Raw genomic sequence first — 20,628 nt, forward strand, 5'->3', positions numbered from 1 at the left:
CATTATCAAATATGCTTCTCCCTTTCACAAAACCAGTTTGGTTTTGAGAAATGATTCTAGGTAAAATATTAACTAATCTAGAAGCAATAAGTTTCGACACCAGCTTATTGAAGAAAGAACATAAACTAATAGGTCTAAAATCATTCCACTCATTAGTAATCTCTTTTTTGGGAATTAAAACAATGTTAGTAGTAGTGAAGAACTTTAAATACGGCTTACCCGAGAAGAAATCCTTGACAGCATCCAAGATATCCAATTTAGTGATATGCCAAGTTTTAACAAAGAATTTAGTAGTAAATCCATCCGGCCCTGCAACAGAGTCGACATTCATATTCTGCAAAATATTCCACACCTCTTCCTCCAAAGGAGGAGTCATAAGTAAAATATTATCACTATTAGAAATGCAAGAAGGAACAATATGAGGATTATCAATAGAAGTAGTTTGACAGTTAGTATTGAAAATATTATTAAAATGATCGACCCCAGATTTAATAATAGCATCCTCCTCCTCCAAGATCTTACCATCTTTATCCAAAATTTTAAAAATGTGACTTCTAATTTTTTTCTTATTGGATAAAGCATGAAAAAAACGGGTATTTCTATCACCTTCCACCATAAACTTGGTCGTAGCTTTCTGATGCCAATAAGTTTCCTCTTGATCATGAAGATTAGACAATTTAATCTTGGCATTGTTAAGATCAGAAATATTAACACTAACAGGATTAAGAACAACCTTATTTTCCAGATCTAGCACTACCTTTTCCGCTTCTTTAATATTAATAAAAAGATTTTTAAAAACATGTTTATTCCACCATCTAAGGACCTGTTTCAATCTACCAATCTTGTGCCATAACTTAGCCATACCATACAAGTTATTATCAGGGAAAGTAGGAGCATGCCAATTTTCTTAAACAACATTAAGGAAGCCATCATGATTTAACCACATATTTTGAAATTTAAAACCAGAAGGGATCAAATGCTTGTTAGCATTAATATTTAAAAGTAACTGAGCATGATCAGAAGCAGTTCTACTTAAATGTTCAACATGTGTCATATGAAAATTTACAATCCAATCATTATTAAATAACATTCTATCAAGGCGTTGCCAAAGATTACCTCTACTCCAAGTAAAAGCACTACCAAAAAAACCAATATCCTGTAAATCACTTTGAGAAATCATAGAGTTAAACTCATCCATAGCTTTAGTATTAGGAAGAGAGCCACCTAATCTCTTATTAGCATTGGATATAATGTTGAAATCTCCTCCAACACACCATGGCCCGTTAGAGCTGGTAGCAAAATGAATGATTTGCTCCCACAAAGAGAGATGATCCATTCTCGAACAGGCGGCATAGACAAAAGAAGAATTACACTTAAAATTAAACATCTCAATATTAATATGAACTACCTGATAAAAATCATGAATAATGTTAATCTTAATAGCATTGTTCCACATAATCCAAATCTTATTAGAACAATTTGCAAATTTATTAGAAAAACCCAATTTAGAAGCAATACCGTCAAGTTTATCAAGGAAATCATAGGTTCAAGCAAAACAAGTAATTGAATATCATGAATTCTACAAAGGTTTTTAACATGATTTTTAGACTCCTTACCACCAATCCCACGCACATTCCAAATGAGAGACTTAACCATTAAAGTCTTTTGAAGAAGCTTGAGCTCGAGTGGACCGTGGTGTAGAAGGAAAAATCTCCTTAATTTTTTTTTTCCTTTTTTCTTGTTAACTTTTATAAAATTTTCCTCCTCCAAAATATTAGAGCTAGAAACATCTTCCTCACTATTCTCCAAAACAGCTTTACCAGTATTCTCATTCAAACCTTGTTGGGCCTTATTAAAAACCAAGCCAGTATCTTTAGAAGGAATAAATTCTCCATCTTCACAATCTTCATTCTCCTTACATTCGGCATCCACATTAACAATAACATTAGTATCAGTGGTAAGTAAATTGGGGCGGCTAGCAGTATTATCCTGAGTTAAATTAGCCTCTAGAAACATAGAATCAATAGAAATATATAAGTTAGGAACCTTTTCTTCCTTCTTACCAGAAACATCACCTTCCTCATTATTCAGAACCATCTGTTCTATATCAGTTTCAGAAAAAACCGGCGTGAGAAGAGAATTATCATTAAAAAATTTCGGACTCGTACTAGCATTAACCAAAGCTTGGTCAGCCTCCATCTAACTGTTTTTCTTAACAGGTACATAAAGCTTTTCAGCATTATTGTTCACGGTTTTTTTAAGTTCAGGATGCAATTTAAAGCATTCGGATAATCCATGCCCATGCATTTTACAGTGGGAGCAAAATTCTGAAACCTTCTCGAATTCCACCTTTTGCATGTAACCAAAATCTTTTGAGCCAACCCAGATTTCTTTAGCATGTTTTTTGGAGATATCCACTTCCACCAAAACTCTAGCCACCGAGCGTCGAGTTCTGGAGGCAGTAGCCTGGTCAGTTTGTAACGGTCTCCCAAAAATAGAACCAAGCGCGTGTAAAACTTTAGGATTAAAAAAATGTAAATGCAAGTTCGGGAATGAAATCCATATAGGAACAATAGGAGATTCTTCTTGAATATCAAAAAAAGGAGTCCATTTTAACACTTTCATTTGACAGTTGTTAATGAAATAAGACCTTCTTGCAAAAATTCTACTATAATCCAAATCATTTGATAGTTGAATAGCAACATGTCGTGAATCCAATAAACCAATAGAGTAAAAACCCGAAAGCTTTAGGTTAGCGAAAAAAAGACGAATAATGTCCAGATTCGGTCTTCGTAAATTAAACTTACCAACCAAAGTAAATTTAAAACGTGAAGCAAGTTTAAGAATATCTTCAACAAAAATCAGCACTGCCGGCACTCCATTAACAACAGATTGAGTAAATTTAGGAACGTTATCACCTTGCAGGGGGTTTCCGGCCAAAATGTCTTTAAAAGACCAAGACGGAGAATGAGCTTGCTCCTCACCATCGAGGTTGAAAAAGCCTTTACTTTTACCAAGAATCGGGCTAGACACCTTCCCCCAAGGGTTGGATGAAGACATCGCACCAGGAAAAGAAAAAAACCCCAATTTGGGGCCAAAACACGGAGAGAACGCAGGACCACGAAGATCGCAAGAAACAAGTGAGGAGAGTCGAAAATCAGAGGAGTAATCGACCAAACGAAGACGAAAGGGAGGAAACCCTAAAATTTCCTTGGCGGAGCCAGAGGGCAAAAGCGTGGAGGACGAGACGGTGAGAATGGGATGAATGCTATGTTTATTTTAAAGTTTTTGGTCTTGTATTTTAGACTTGAAAAATCTAAAGTGGATGAATTCTCTTGAACCATATGTGAATTTAAAATTTTATATTGAACTTATGCCAACTTTATATTTAACAAAATATTTGAGATAACTTTTTTATTTACAAAAAAAATCATAAAAATGGCAATGATTTTTGGTCGTTTTCATATATGCGCAGAAGTCCTCATCTCTTTGCAATTTACTTCTCTAGTTATTAATAATTCTCTTGATTATTCTATATATTACACAAACCCAATAATTTATATATTGAATAGCCAATATGTTCTTTTCTCAAAAAAGACATAAATTTTGTTAAATTAAATAAAAACGTAGCTTACGTAATGATCAATCACATAATATTCTTTACAATTACTGTAGATATGAAAAAGTGCATTGGAAACTCAAAATGCATATATTAACTCAATGAATAAGAATTGAAAAGAATAAATCTTAAATAAATTAAGGGAAGCCGTTAAGTCCTCTCAAAATATATTAAAATACTTTATGTAACTATCAATGGGAATTTGATAAAGAATCGTGAAGATTAACCTAAATACTAGAACCCTTTGCGAGTGAATTGAGTCTTTTATTACTATGATCAAGGTAAGATTTGAAAAAAATTGAGAAATCATGACAAAAAGTGTTGAACTTTTAGAAATATAAGGGTAAGTATTCAATAATCATATTTTTATCATTCAATTGCGTTCGTCTCCGCTCAGAGGATTTGCTCGCCGCACCGTCTCTTCTTTGAGGGGAGTTTCTTAAATATTTTTCCATTTCCTTATTTTATTCTTGGTGTTTTGCCTTGGGCTCGATTTTTATGTGATTTTTTTCTTTGTTTTGCGATTTTTTCATCTTGGCTTGGATGTTCTTTGCGATCCATCCTCATCCATGATGTCAAGGCTTTCTCCCCCTAGATTTGATCTTGGCTTCTTGTCTTCTAAGAACCAACCTAAATCCTTCAAGGAATCCCTAGCTGGATCTCATTTCACTATTTTTGTTTTCTCCTATAAATAATACTACGCATCATGGTCTGCCTGCTTTTTGGATTTCTGAAGAAGAAATCCAAGCTTTGGAAGCCCACATCGAATTTACTCTTGTTGGTAAGTTTACCTCTCATGGACCTTTTATCGACTCCACTCAAATAATTTTATTTTTGCTCTAGCTTTCAGAGGATTTTTCTCTAACTATTTTGGATCCTTGCCAAGTCCTCATTATGCTCTCAAATGATTTGGATTATAGTGAGATTTTTGCTTGTAGGGTTTACTATGTCTATAATTGTTATATTAAACTGATTAAATGGACCCCAATGGATCTCTTTTCTTGATCTCATACCTCACTTATTTTCTCAACGCATTTTTCACAGGACGGGTTCTATGTTTCGTCGACCATTAAAAACTGATGGGGCTACAACTTTAAGATCTTTTCTTTTTTGTTGCCTGCATTTTAGTCAAGCTTGATGTTACTAAGTCATACACAGGCTATGTCTGGATAGACCCAAAAAAATTTGGTTACGTACAAAAGGTTTTTTTAAACTCTATAAAAAACCTGCAATTATTGGCAAACTTTCAGGCGGTATCTAATGTTGTTGTTACACCTACTTACACTGTTAATTTAAATGCATCACCATTTTCCTAAATGCTAATGTTTCTAATGGTAAGATGCTTGTTTCTACTTCTACTAATCTCTTAAATGATTAGCAATGATCTTTATATATTTGAAAAAGGTGAAAAATATTGCTTGTGAAAACAACAAGAATCGTGGCTTGGCTAACTATGAAACTCCTACTAGTGCTAATGTTGTTGTTACACCTACTTGCACTATTAATTTAAATACATCACCTTTTTCCAACGTCTCTCTTCTCTAAGCTTTGGAGGCGATTCCATGGCAATTTTTCTAGGGCACCGTCGAGGATGCTGGTTTTCTCTTTCCGTGACTCATTTCTTCAATTTTTCCGAATATTGGCTTTACCTCTATGCGTTCAGCTCTGTGACTTTCTCTATTTTAAAGTTTTGTTGAGCTTCGGTGCTGGGCGATGATGCCTCTTTCATCATCAATCCCAAACCCGAACCCTTACTCTCTTGTTGAGGGGAAGTCACGTTCTTTTAAAGATGTTTTAGCCGACACTTCCTCTGCTTCTTCGAATTTGAAATCCTTACAGTCCTCTTTCAAGGGATGTCCGACTCTCATGTTTGAAGACTCAATTATTAATCTATTAGCTGCAATGTTTGTTTTCACGCTTGTTGGTAAATTTGTTTTAAGACGACCTAATATAGATGTTATTCAGAACTTTTTTCTGAACCTAAAACTATCCGGAGTGTTTCACATTGGATTGCTTGACCAAAGACATGTAGCTATCCAACTTGCTAATGATCTTGATTATAATAGGATTTTTAATAGGAGATCTTACTTAAATGGTCTTTGGACTTTGATGTTAGGGAGGAAGCCCATATTGCTCCTATTTGGATTTCTTTTTTGAATTTGAGACTCTATTTCTGTAACCATCAAATTCTCTTTGGTATGGATTATATATTTGGGAGGCCATTACAAACTGATCAAGCTATTGCTGATGTCTCTAGGCCATCGATTGCTTGGGTTCTAGTTGAACTTGATGTCTCCAAGAAACATCCTACGAATATATGGATTGGGTCAGAGGTTAAGGGGTATTTCCAAAAAGTTGAATTTGAAAATTTACCTATTTTTTGTTCTTTTTGCAAGATGCATGGGCATGGAATAAATGAATGCTTTCAGAAACACCCCCACCTTCGTAAGGAAAAGAGCTCTTTGAAACAAAATGAGGATGTGCCTACTCAGGTTGTTTCTAATCCTACTAAACCTAATTTAGAGGAGAATACCTCCACTCCTATTGTTGATTCGATGGAGGTTAATATGGAGGACCCTATTATTTCAACTACTAATGATGATTTTTTGAACCTAGATCAAGGTCATATTGTTAAACCTTATGCTGGCAATAATATTGCTTGTGAAAACAACAAGGATTATGGCTTGGCTAACTATGAAACTCCTACTAGTGCTAATGTTGTTATTACACCTACTTGCATTGTTAATTTAAATGCTAATGTTTCTAATGGTACGATGATTGTTTCTACTTCTACTAATCTCTTAAATGATTAGGAAGCTTTGGCTATTCAAGTAGCTCCTATTGATGTCCCTTTAAAGGAAGGAGAATTTGTTATTATGGAAAATGATTCTCCCATTTTGAAAAGCAATAAAGAAATTGTAGTGAGAGATTGTGATGTTTTTGACAAGGAGGAAAGTTTTATGGAGGATGAATGTCTTCAACTAACTTCTTTAAGAAAACACCCAAGTGGTAGTAATACTCTCTTTTTCTTATTATAATAATGATGCTTTGACTGATACTGAGGAAATGCATATTGCAAGTAAATGTTTTGTTAGAGATGATAATGATTTTAGTTTTAGCAAAGTTCAGAGAAAAAGAAGCAGGAATCCTAAGCATATTTCTCTTCAACCTCCTAGATACACTCGTTCGCATACTTCTCATTAATTTGGTTTTTTATGTTTAATACAATTATTTGGAATGTGAGAGGCATTGGTTTTCCTTCTTCTAGAATTCATGTTAAGAACTTGTGTTGTGTTCATAATAATTCTATTCTTGTTTTGCTTGAGCCTCTTATTTCTTCTGCTAGGTTAATTAGTACTTCTCATTTTTTGGGCTTTAATCATGCTATTGATAATGTTGCTAATAAGATTTGAGTTTTTTTAAAGAGTTGGTTAAAATTGATGTCATTGGTGACTTTACCCATGTTTCGCACTGTAAGGTAGAGGCTCTTAATTTTAACTGTTGTGCATCTTTTATATATGCTGCTTCATCTCTTTATTCTAAAAAAATGCTTTGGGACCAAAATTTTAATTTTCATTATATTTATAATTTTCCTTGGCTTGTTGGTGGTAATTTTAATAGTATCTCTAACTCTACTAAAAGGATTTGAGGTTCCCCTCCTTATCTTTCTATGGAGATTTTAATAATATGATTACTTCTTGCAACCTTATTGATATTGGGTTTGTAGCTAATAATTTCACTTGGAATAGGTGTTATTTATGGCAAAGATTGGATCGTGTGCTTTTTAATGACCCTTGGCTTAATTCTCTGTTTTTTACTAATGTGCAGCATTTGAGTAGAACTTTGTCAGATCATTCCCCCTTACTTATTTTCATTAAGTTTAGAAAAGGTAATATCTCTTCTCAATTTAGATTCCAAAACATGTGGTTAAATCATGCTTCTTTTTTGGATGTTGTTCAGCTTAATTGGCAAGCTCCTCTCAATCCTGATAATTCTATTTTTGGCATGAAGAGACTCTGATTTAAGTTAAAAGGTTGAAACAAGTTTTATATTGGTGGAACCATCATGTGTTTAAAAATATTTTCTCTAATATTTTGCAAGCTGAGAATCAGGTTAACTCTCTTGAATTAGCTTTTAAGAATGATCCTACTAATACTAATCTTTCTCTCTTAAAGAAATCCAAGGAGGATCTTTCTAATTTACTAGCTCAGGAAGAAGTTTATTGGAGGCAAAAATCTGTTGCTAAGCATTTGCTTGAAGCTGATAACAACAATAAGTATTTCCAAGCTTTGGTTAAGAGCAAAAGGGTTAAAAGTAGTATCAGTAAAATCCAAAGGGAGGATGGGACTTTTATTGAAAATTCTGAGGACATTGCTAATCTTGTTGTGAATCATTTTCATGCCAGATTTAACAAAGTTTTTACTCCTGATCAAATTATTGAGCACACTTTTATTCCTTTCCTTATTTATCTTAAGAAGAATATCTTTCTTTCTAGACCTTCTTTGGAAGAGGTTAACGAGACCCTACTAGATATGTATAAAGAGTCTATGGCTGGGTCGGATGGGGTTACCACTATATTTTTTCAAAAATGCTGACATATTATTGGTAATGATATTTTTAATGTTATTTTAGATTTTTTTTGCTGGTACTCCTATCCCAAAGTTTTTTACATCTACTTCTATTATGCCTAATCCTAAAAGCTATGCTACTATAAATTGGAATGATTTTAGACTTATCAGTCTCTGCACATTCTTTAATAAGTTGACTTCTAAAATTATTATGAATCATCCTACTACTATTTTACCAAAAATTATTTCTCCTAATCAGATGGGGTTTGTGAAAGGTAGGGCCATTACTGATAACATTCTGTTGGCTCAGGAATTCTATTAAGACTTGCATGTTAAGGTAAGAGGTGGTAATTTAATTTTGAAGTTGGATATTGCCAAGGCCTATGATAACATTAATTGGAATTTCATTTACCTTATTTTACAATTATTTTGTGTCAACTCTTTCTTTATCAAGCTTGTCAAGAACTATATTAAAAATGTTTATTTTTCTATTCTTGTTAAGGTTCAAACATTAGTTTCTTCAAATCTTCTCATGGTTTAAGGCAAGGTAGTCCTATTTCCCCGCTCTCTTTATTATTGATGCTGATTTTCTTTCTATGGGTCTTACTAATTTCTTCAACGCCTATCCTGACCTTTACTTTAGAACTTTGGGAGGTGTTCCTCTATCTCATTTATGTTTGTGGTTGATTTTATTATGCTTTCTAATGGGATTATTAATAAAGTTTAGAAGCTTGTAGTTTTTTTTTATTACTTTGAGAAGGTTAGTGGCTAGCCCTTTAGTAAAAACAAAAGTTATTTCATTTCTTCTAAGAGAATTTCTAATGATCATATTTTATCTATTAATATTCTTACTGGCTTTTCCCATGCTCAATTTCCTATCAAATATCTTGGAGTGCCTCTTTTCTTTGGTATAAGCAAATCCTTTTTGTTTGATGATCTCAATGCTTCTGTTAAAAATAGACAGTTATTGTGATAATCTAATTTCCTTAGTTTTGGGGCAGAGTTGTTCTTATTAAAAGTGTTCTTTGTCCTTTTCCTATTTATAGCTTTCATTCTCTTTTTCCTACTCAAACTGTTTGTGAAAGACTTCACAAGATTATTAATAAATTTTTTTGGAGAGGAACTGCTTCCAGTTCTAAAATTTACTGGGCATCTTGGGAGAAATGTTGTGGTGTTTTGGCAGAAGGTGGTCTTGGTTGTAGGAACTTTAATAACCTTCCTAAGTCTTTTTCTTTTAAACTTTGGTATAACTTTCATCCTAATGCTATTCTTTGGGCTAATTTAATGGTTTCTAAGTATTATATTGGTAAGCATCCTACTAATTATTTCTCCAAACAAGGTGATTTTATAGTCCACAAACGGCTTTGCAGGATTAAATGGGAGGTTGAGCCTTTCATCTCTTGGGGCCTTGGTGAAGGTAATATTTTCTTTTAGCAGGATTGATGGTTGGGTAAAATTCTATTGACTTTATGCTGAGTTCTTCTTTTACTTCTATGGTTAAGGTTAATAACTACTTTAATAATAACTCTTGGGACTATAATAAGTTTGCCAATGAGGTCCCTGATTGTATCCTCCATAGTATATTAAACTTACCTATCCATATTGCTTCTAGAGATATTATGTTATATGATCTTTCCAAAGATGGTGGTTTTCTTTTAAAGAGTGTTGGGCATACCTTTAGAGATAAAAGAAATATTGATAGCATTTTCCATAATATATAGCATAAGAGCATTCCCTCTACTATTTCTGTCTTTATTTGGAGAATTCTGCAAAGATTTATTCCTATCGATGATAATCTTATCAAGAAAGGGTGCATCTTGGCTTCTAAATTCCAATGTTGTTTTCATAAGGAAAATATGCATCATATTTTTTTATCTGGGAATGTTGCTGTTAAAACATGGGTTTATTTTGATGATCTTTTTCAACTAAACTATTTTAAATCTTATTTTTCTCTTAAATCCATGCTTAAGTTGTGGTTTATTAACTCTAAAGCTCACAAATGTAACCTCATTCCTTCCCTCATTCTTTAGTTTCTTTGGCTGGAAAGGAATCAAAATCTTTTCAATAATGTGAAAATGAGCCATCATAATGTTATTCATAAAGTGAAGGATAATGTATTAGCTCTGCTAGCTGTTAATCTGGTTTCTGTTAAGAACTTCAAAAACTGTTACTTTGTTGGTAATATTTTAGGTTTGATGGTGGAGGGTGTTCTTGCCATTTCTAATGTTATCTACTGGCATAAACCTCCCATTAATTTCTTTAAGCTTAATGTGGATGGAACTAGTATTGATTTACTTGGTGGTTGTGGTGGAGTGATTAGAGATAGTAATGGTGGCCGCATTATAGCTTTTGCAAATCCTGTACAAGGTAACTATTCTACTGCTGTTTTTAGAGCCATGTTGTATGGTATTAAATTGTCCATCTTTCTTAACTTAACTAAATTGCATATTAGAAAAAGAATTGTACGGTGAAGGAGAAATTTTTCTAGAGAGAGAAGCTCTGAGGATTTTCTAGAGAGAGAAATTGTTCAGGTTTTTTTGAATTTCAGTAACCGCGGGAATTCCGCGGCTGAAGGAGGCGGCTCCGGTGGTTCTCCGGATGCTCTTCGCCATTGATTCATGAACGTCCAACGTTCATCTGGCTATTTACGAGCTACTGGAAAAACGTCTAATGGAATTGTAATCAGGGATGGAATGAAGCCTCAATGCCGTTCGATTGCCGTGGAAGGTAAGGGAAAGAATGTCTTGTTGAATGATTGTGTTGCTACAAAGAATTTTGATGAAGATAGAAATAAATATTTGTCTGTTCTTGAACCGACGGTTCCGGAGGATTTTATCTTACTAGTTAACAATTTCGCTGGAGTTCTTGATTCGAAGAAGGATCGGAATGTCGAGAAGAATGTTTCGTCGATGGAGGATCGGAATGTGGATAACAATGTAACGATGGATGCAGGTCATTTGAAGAATGCTGAGGCTCCCTTGATACTGAAGGAAAGTCAGAGTGATTCAGTTATCCAGGGTAACAAGCATGAGATTGTTAAGGCTTGGTCGAAGCCAAAACATATCAAGATATCTTTCAACAAGGATCAAATAGAATTTACTGATGATGGAATGGCAGTGAAGATGAACTCTGATAAGGTGGTGGAGAATGTTGAAATTCTGAAGAACTCAATTGTTATTAAAGTTTTGGGAAGCAACATTCCATTCTCAATTTGTAATTTTGAATTGAGAAAGCAATGGAGTAAGTATGGGGGATTTCACATGACCTCCATGGGTATGAACTGGATACTCTGTTCGTTCAAGACGAATGATGCGATGGAAGAAATTTTGAATGGAGGACCTTGTTATGTTAGTGGATTCATTGTTGGTATGGATAGATGGTGTCTTGAGTTTGATCCCAATTCTTTCAAGGGTATATCAGCTCCGGTGTGGATCAGACTCCCGAACTTACCTCTATACTGCTGGGATTAAGACAATTTGGCAAGGATTGCTTCTTGTATTGGAACACCTATGTATTTTGATGGTAACACATTTCGATGGGGGAAACAGGAATTTGCTCGTATTTGTGTTAGAATTGAATTGGAAAAGAAGATATTGAATGGTGTGTGGGTTGAAGGCTTGGCTGGTAGATTTTTTCAACGTGTAGAATATGAGAAGATTGATCTTCTTTGCTATCATTGTGGCAAAGTGGGACATGAAGATAAATCTTGTCCAGAAAATGTATCAATTGGAATTCTGGATCAAAAGAATGGGAAGCCAGATGATGCTAATAAGGCTGATAAATCAGAAGTGATAGATGTGAAGAAATTCATTAACAGTTCAGAATTTGGTACTTGGATACATGTGCAGTTCAAAAACAAGAGTAGGTTGAACAGCAACTTATTGAACAGCAAAGTCGTGGGGGAGAAGAAAAGTATGGAAAACAGAGCAAACAACAATCGGCTGAGGACTCAAAAAGTTAACAAAGAGAAGTTGGTGACTGAGGTGAATGTTGTGAATTTAGTTACTGAACCTGTTGCTGGATCAACGACTGTAGAATGTGAGGGGATTAAACCGGTTGAAGTCCATTCTATTAATAGATTTTTTGTTTTAGCTGATTGTAGTGAAGATGAAAACAATGACAAGTATGTAGAAGATGTGAATTCAAAGAAGGATGGTTTTGAAGGAAACAAAAATGCACCTGCTCAATTGGAGGTGATTTCTCAAAGTGGAGCTGCCAAGTTGAAGTTAGCCAAAGAATTGAGATCTCTTGAGCCGGTGGAACCTGATTTTAAGAAGAAGAAAAGAGATGGAAGGGTGAGTTCCATTATTGGGGAGAAACCCCCATTAATTGTTTAAATGAATTCAATTTTGTTTTGGAATTGTAGGGGGGCTAGAAAGAAAGAAGCCTCCCTATATTTGAAAGAAGTAGTTAGAGATCATAATGTTTTCTTTATTGGTCTTATGGAGACCAAGATTTCTAGTAGTGATAGAAGGGAGATTGATTGCTTTATTGGCAAGGATTGGGATTATTGGCATTATCCGGCTATTGGTACTTCTGGTGGGATTTTGGTGTTATGGAATGTGACTTTGGTTTCTTTTATGGTTAAGGAATCATCTTCTCAGGTTATTGTTGGTGACCTTATGATTCCTAATATGGGGAGTTGGAGAGTTGCTACCGTGTATGGTAGTAGATGTTGTGTGGAGAGAGGCAATTTATGGAAGCAACTTGAAGATTGTATGGAGGACTCTATTCCCTCTATCATAGGGGGGGATTTTAATTGCATTTTGAGCAAGGAAGATAAGAGAGGAGGCAAGAGATTTCTTTTCTCTAAAGGTCCTAAAGAGATGAAAGGATTTATGGTGAATTTGGATTTTCATGACATTGGCTATATTGGGCCAAGGTTTACTTGGTGTAACAACAAGGATGGGACCTCACGTATTTGGGAGAGGTTGGATAGATGTCTTTTAAATTCATCTGCCATTCAAAAGGTCCCTCTTGTTGTTATTAAACACCTAGCAAGAATAGCTTCAGATCATAGTCCAATTGCTCTTAAATTGGATGCTGAAGCTCGTTTCAAGTCTAAAATTATCAGGTTTGAAGATACTTGGAGATCTTATCCGGCATGTAAGGGTATTGTCAGCTATTCATGGAAGAAAAAGGATGTGGGAAATGAGAATGAAGTGCTTCAGAAGAAGACCAGCCGAACACTAAAAACAATATTTTTTTGGAGTAGAAACAAATGCAAAGACTTGAATACTCTAAAGGAAAATCTGAAAAATGAGATTATTGATCTTCAAAGGAAGGAGGCTTTGGGAGAGAGTTGGACTGAGGAGGATCTTAAATTGCTCCGTAATAAAGTACATGAGTTTAATGTTACTTTAAGAAGGCTATCTACTTGGTGGAACCAAAGAGCAAAAGATAAATGGCATGAAGAAGGAGATATGAATTGTAAACTTTTCCACAATTTTGGAACGGCTCGTAGGAATGGGAATAGAATTAATCAAATCAAAGATGAGTCCAACAATTTGGTAGTAGATGAGGATCAAATCCAGAAAGTTTTTTATGACTTTTTTGAGAAGAAATGGCATCTTAAGGATTGTTGTTTAAGGGGATGGCCTTCGGTTTTACTGCAACAGAAGATTTTTTCTGAGGACAGCAGTATGCTTAATTAGGAGTTCTCGGTGAATGAGTTGAAATGCTCGGTCTTCCAGCAAGGTAATAATAAATCTCCTGATATAGATGGGGTTACTTCTTCTTTCTACAAAAGCTTCTGGAGTATTATTTGGGAAACCTTATGGAAAGCTGTTAATAATTTTTTTAAAACCGGTAGTATGTGTAAAGAATGGAAGGACACTCTTATTATCTTGATTTCTAAAGTCAAGAATCCTTTGGTTCCGGCCAATTTCAGACCTATTTGTCTTTGCCAAATGAATTACAAGATTATTGCCTCTATGCTTGTAAATAGATTGAAGAAAATTATTTTCAGATTGGTATTAGAAGAACAGATGGCATTTGTACCTGGAAGATCTATTTCTGAACATTGTCTTTTGGCTTAAGAAATGTTTCATAAGTTCAAGGTTTCCAAAAACAAAAAGGGTGCTATGGCTATTAAACTAGACATGGAGCAAGCCTATGATAGTATGGGGTGGGCTACTCTTCATCAAGTTCTCAAGTGGTATGGTATTCCATCTCACTTTTCTAAATTGCTCTTGGAATGTGTTACTGAAGTGAGGTTTTCTATTCTCATTAATGGTAATATTTCCAATTGGATTAATGCTTATAGTGGGTTTCGTCAAGGGTGCCCACTCTCACCTTACCTTTTTATTTTATGCTCACAACTATTGACTAATGCAATCAATCAAAGAGGTCATTCTCTTGGTATTCAAATTTCGTCTAGAGGACCAAAGATTACACATCTTTTATATGCAGACGATGTGTTAATCTTCTCCCATGCTTCTTCTTCTTTGGCTAAATCAATGAAGATTATAGTGGAGGATTTTTGCAAATGGACTGGTCAAAGAGTGAATTTCAGCAAATCTCAAGTTATGTTCGGTAAAATGGTGAGAAAAAATTTGAGAAGGAAGATTGCTAAAGTGTTGGGAATTAAGATAGTGAAGGAGATGATGTATCTAGGAGTGAAGATGTCTCTTAGAAGACCCAAGATAGCAGATTTTCAAGAGCTTATTAGCAATGTCATGGATAGACTTAATGCTTGGAGTAAGAAGTCTCTTTCTTTGGGAGGTAAACTCATCCTTATTGATAGCTCTTTACTTTCCATGCCAAATTATTTGATTACAAATTCTTTAGTTCCCAAAAGAGTGCTTCTTGAGCTTGAAAAGTTATGTATAAATTTTTTGTGGAATAAAAAAGGTGGCTCTAAAGGAATTCATTATGTTGCATGGGAAGATATTTGTAAACCAAGGAGACTTGGTGGTTTGGGTTTTCACTCTCCTTTGCTTAGAATTGGAGCTCTTAGATCCAATTTAGCCTGGAATTTTCTTCAGAAGCCCGATTCACTGTTGCATAGAACACTGAAACATAAATATGGGGTTGATATTATGCATGAAATTCCAAAACCACTTGCTCAAGTGCTTGGCCCATACTGTTGGATGGGGGAAAGATTTTGAGGAATGTGGTTAGATGGAGAATTGGTAAAGGTAATAGTATCAGTGTTTTATATGATACTTGGTTATTTGACAAATGTATAAATCGGTGGCCTACCTTTGTGGATTGTGATTACCTTGAAAATGTTAATATCAATGAGCTCCTTTTAAGTAATGGGGAATGGAATTATGCAAAGCTACAAAGGGAATTTCATCAGGAATTGATTTCTCTAATCATTCAAATCAGTTTTGATTAGGAGAGGGAGGATAGCATTGAATTGATAAATTGGTATTCTAGGAAGACGGTTTCAGCTCTTGTTTTTGAATCCATTACTTCCTACAGGCTGAATGAAGAGGAAAATGGATTCTCTAATTGGGTGATGAAGTCAAAACTGAACAAAAAAGTTGAAATTTTCTGGTGGAGGCTTGGCAAGAGAGCTATTCCAACTAATCTGTTTTTGAAGAATCGAAACTTATCTGATTTTGTAAACTGTGCTAGGGGCTGTAATTCCATTGAATCTTATGAGCATATTATTGTTCATTGTAAATATATGGTTGAGGTGATTATGAAAATACGTAAATGGGGTATTCACATACCAATTTTTCACTCTTTGGACAACTGTTTACAGGGCTTGGAGGCAATCTCTATGCAGAATTTTGGTATTGTGGGATTATATTGCATGGTTATATATTTGTCCTGGAAAAATAGGAATGAAGTCAAACATCAAAAACCTGCTCTGCCGTGTTCTGTGGTAGCGTCCAATGCTCTTTATTTGGCTACTTCTAATTCTAATCCTTTTCTTGTAAGTTGGGGCACTAATCTCCTTAGGTAGTCTCATGATCCTTGGTGCCCTCCTCCAAAGGATTGGATTAAAATCAATGTGGATGCTTCTTTACTTGCATCCAATCTAGTTGGGATTGGTGGCATTTTTAGGGACTTCAAGGGCAGATTTATCAGTGCTTTTGGGAAGAAGAAAATTCATTGGGATATAGCTGAACTCTAGCTAGATGTTGTGCTTGCGGTTAAAGAATTTCTTTGTGATTGGATGCTAGAATGCAAAGAAATCATTGTTGAAAGTGATAATTTAAATATTATCAAATTCATTCAAGACTCTTTGAAGAAGAAGAATAATTGGATCATGGATAGGTGGCCATACAAGGATCTGTGCTTATTGAATGACTTCAATAAGGTAATTTTCCATTATGTTTCTAGGAATTGTAATAAGGTAGCTAATTGTTGTGCTACCTTGGCATTGGATAATAGCTTTTATTTTGATATGTTTTCTTTGGAAAGCATTCCGGCCTAGTTATGGAAACTTATCAAGGAGGAATGTGATCCTTTTATTACTTGTAATTAGTTTCGCTACAGGAAAATCACCCATTTCCGGGGGGCTTTTCAGACGGAAATTGAACCTTTTCCGACGGTTTTGTAGTTTTCCGGCGGTTTTCCGACGGTTAATTTACCGTCGGTAAAAACGGCGTAGGAAAATAAATTCCGGCGGTTTTTACCGGCGGCAAATTATTCCGGCGGTTTGCCGGCGGTCATAAACCGCCGGTCAAATTAAAAAAAAAAAAAAGTACATACGATAAATTTTGTAAGGCTCCAATGAAATCTCGATCAAAACGATAGAGGAAAATCATCGTCTCGATATCCGTTAAATCAATTAAATCAATATCTAATCAATCAAATCAATCATCTTTGGTCAATATTAACAATCGGTAAGAAATCATATAAAACAATCAAACCAATACATCGTAAGAACGATTGAAATCAAATCAATACAGTAAAACCTATTCCATATCAGTCAATGAATCACATGCAGCAGTTCAATATGGTGTATCAATGAAGCGATAGTATCAATGAATCAATAGTATCCATGTCCATAGTATCAATAAGTCAATGCAATATCGATATCCATATCATTATCAGTATAAATGCTCAGTGACATGTACAATATGCAATATCAATAAAATCGTATAGTAACAGTAAACCCGTAAATCCGTTAAATCCATTCAATATCAAAAAATCAATTCTATATCAATAAATCAATTGATCTCAATAAATCAGTAAATCCATCAAGAAATCATAAGAATAGTTTTGTACGCATGCAATACAATACAGTAATCTTACTTAACAAGTACAATCACTGGCTATTAAGGCGTTTTTCAAGTCGATAATCCATAGTGTTGTTGTAAAAATCCATAAAGATATCTGTTGGTTCAATAAGAGTCGTCACTATGTGCCCGTCGGCATAATAATCTCTTTATGACTCCCAATCGTTGTATCAATGATCAATAGAGGATATCGCCAAACCCTTTTTAAAGGAAAGCCTGTCGGCCCACCATCCTGTACAGGTCAAGTCAATCTCAAACCAATGGTTCAATCAGTCTTCCCTTGTCTTTCAGTAATAATAACAATAATTCAATCATATATTCACATTCGTATGCATATTCAATCATTCAAATCATCAATTCAGAAAATCAGAGGTTGTATGAGAAATCGGCGGCATAATGGCGGTAACAGAATTTACACAGAAATTACAGATTCAGAACTTTACCAAATTACCACAGAACATGTAAAACAATAATATAAGACTTTCATTGTACTGAAGTAACATTTTTCAACATCCTGATAATTATCTATTCGATAAAAATCACACAGAACTCAAAATACCTGATAAAAACTTTACAGAAAATACTCAAATCGTGCAGAATAAGCATCTCAGAAACATATCAAAAGTTGTGCGGTAAAACTTTCGTCAATACAAAATTATATGCGTTTTTCGGTAATGGAAACACAAATCTGAGCACAGAATTATCAAAACTCAAAATCTTTGAAAATAGAAATATGATTCAGAGTCCTTACTGCGAGACGAACAAATCTTCCAATAACGACGACGGACGAAAATCGCTCTGCGGCCTCTGAAACCAAGCTTTTCCTTCTCTTTCGTCTCTTTCTCTCTCCTGATTTCACTTTCTCTCTCTTCAAATGATTCCAAAATATCTCTATCGGATATTTGTTAACACTGATCATCCTAGACGATCCAAAATTCATCCCGGGATGATTTGCCCTCTGGCAGAATTTCATAAAGACGAAATTAAATAACGTCCGGACCTTTCCAGGTTCGTACAGACGAAATTGACAGATTCTTCACAATTTTCTTCAGTTCGTCCCGTATTAAATCCAGTTCGTACAGACAAACTGCACTAAAAAAAATCAGCTTTGGAGGGGGTTTTACAATCTACCCACCTTAAGAAAAATGTCGTCCCCGACATTTCCCTTAAGGGCGCGGATGCAGAAATCGACAAACAAATCCGTCCAATCAAAACTCAAATCAAATCGAATCGAATCAAAATCAAAACTCGTTGATATCCATACAGTCATACAGTTCATTCAATCACATGTCATTCAAATATGTATAAAGAATGATGCACTTGAAAACATCCATTCTACCAAACTATCAATCAAATCCTTTCACTACACTTGATATGATACCAATCTGTGACGCCCCAGGCATCCATAGTGAAAGGATTCATCGACAGTCTTGATCAATCTCCATTCTGCTCCCTTGCCCTGACCTGAAAATATTAACCACATATAATGAGCTTCAAAAAGCCCAGCAGGTCACCTAATACCTATAACTGAAATCAAAGCACGGTACTGAAACAATATGCATGTTAGTCAATCAAATCCATAACAGTCAATTGCACATGATCAGTGAATCTATGTAGATACGAAATCAATAGTCAATGCACAATCAATAAAATCCGTAGTCAGCAGTAGAAGAATCGTTAAATAGCAGGAAGAAATCCGTAAAGCTCAATAAATCAGTATATACGGTAAATCTTGTAAGGATCCAATGAAATCTCGATCAAATCGATAAAGGAAAATCAACATCTCGATATCAGTTAAATCAATTAAATTAATATCGAATCAATCAAATCAATCATCTTTGGTCAATATTATCAATCGGTAAGAAATCATATAAAACAATCAAACTAATACATCGTAAGAACGATTGAAATCAAATCTATACAGTAAAACCTATTCCATATCAATCAATGAATCACATATAGCAGTTCAATACGGTGTATCAATGAAGCGATAGTATCAATGAATCAATAGTATCCATGTCCATAGTATCAAAAAGTCAATGCAATATCTATATCCATATCAGTATCAGTATAAATGCTCAGTGACATGTACAATATGCAATATCAATAAAATCGTATAGTAACAGTAAACCCGTAAATCCGTTAAATCCATTCAATATTGATAAATTATTTCTATATCAATAAATAAATCGATCTCAATAAATCATTAAATCCATCAAGAAATCATAAGAACAGTTCTGTACGCATGAAATACAATACAGCAGTCTTACTTAACAAGTACAATCACTGGCTATTAAGGCGTTTTTCAAGTCGATAATCCATAGTGCTGTTGTAGAAATCCATAAAGATATCCGTTTGTTGAATAAGAGACGTCACTCTGTGCCCGTCGGCTGCCCGTCGGCATAATAATCTCCTTATGATTCCCAATCATTGTATCAATGATAAATAGAGGATATCGCCAAACCCTTTTTAAAGGAAAGCCCGTCGGCCCACCATCATGTACAGGTCAAGTCAATCTCCAACCAACAGTTCAACCAGTCTTCACTTGTCTTTCAGTAACAATAACAATAATTCAATCATATATTCACATTCATATGCATATTCAATCATTCAAATAATCAATTCAGAAAATCAGAGGTCGTATGAGAAATCGGCGGCATAACGGCGGTATAAAGAATTTACACAGAAATCACAGATTCAGAACTTTACCAAATTACCACACAACATGTAAAACAACAATATAAGACTTTCATTGTATTGAAGCAACATTTTTCAACATCCTGATAATTATCTATTCAATAAAAATCACACAAAACTCAAAATACCCGGTAAAAACTTTACAGAAAATACTCAAATCGTGTAGAATAAGCATCTCAGAAACATATCAAAAGTTGTGCGGTAAAACTTTCGTCAATACATAATTATACGCGTTTTTCGATAAGGAAAAACAAATATGAGCACAAAAATATCAAAACTCGAAATCTTTGAAAACAGAAATAGGATTCGGAGTCCTTACTGCGAGACGAACAAATCTTCCAACAACGATGACGGACGAAAATCGCTCCGCGGCCTCCGAAACCAAGCTTTTCGTTTTCTTCCTTCTCTTTCTCTCTCCTGATTTCTCTTTCTCTCTCTTCAAATGATTCCAAAATATCTCTATCGGATATTTATTAACACTGATCGTCCCGGACGATCCAAAATTCGTCCCGGGACGATTTGCCCTCTGGCAGAATTTTATCCA

At 34.7% G+C, this 20,628-nt stretch overlaps 1 protein-coding gene across 1 annotated transcript; it reads left to right on the forward strand.

Annotated features, from left to right (window-relative positions):
• The first annotated feature begins 12,629 nt into the window (after nucleotides 1-12,629).
• Nucleotides 12,630-13,841, forward strand: LOC110107975. The gene has a single exon (XM_020838452.1). It carries the CDS (start codon nucleotides 12,630-12,632, stop codon nucleotides 13,839-13,841), a length of 1,212 nt encoding a protein of 403 aa, XP_020694111.1.
• Nucleotides 13,842-20,628: the final 6,787 nt, after the last annotated feature.

Source organism: Dendrobium catenatum, unplaced genomic scaffold, assembly GCF_001605985.2.
Source record: "Dendrobium catenatum unplaced genomic scaffold, ASM160598v2 fragScaff_scaffold_716, whole genome shotgun sequence".
Taxonomy (NCBI): domain Eukaryota; kingdom Viridiplantae; phylum Streptophyta; class Magnoliopsida; order Asparagales; family Orchidaceae; genus Dendrobium; species Dendrobium catenatum.

Coding starts and splice junctions, on each gene's coding strand:
- LOC110107975 (XM_020838452.1), top strand. CDS start 12,630: ATGGAGACCAAGATTTCTAGTAGTGATAGAAGGGAGATTGATTGCTTT.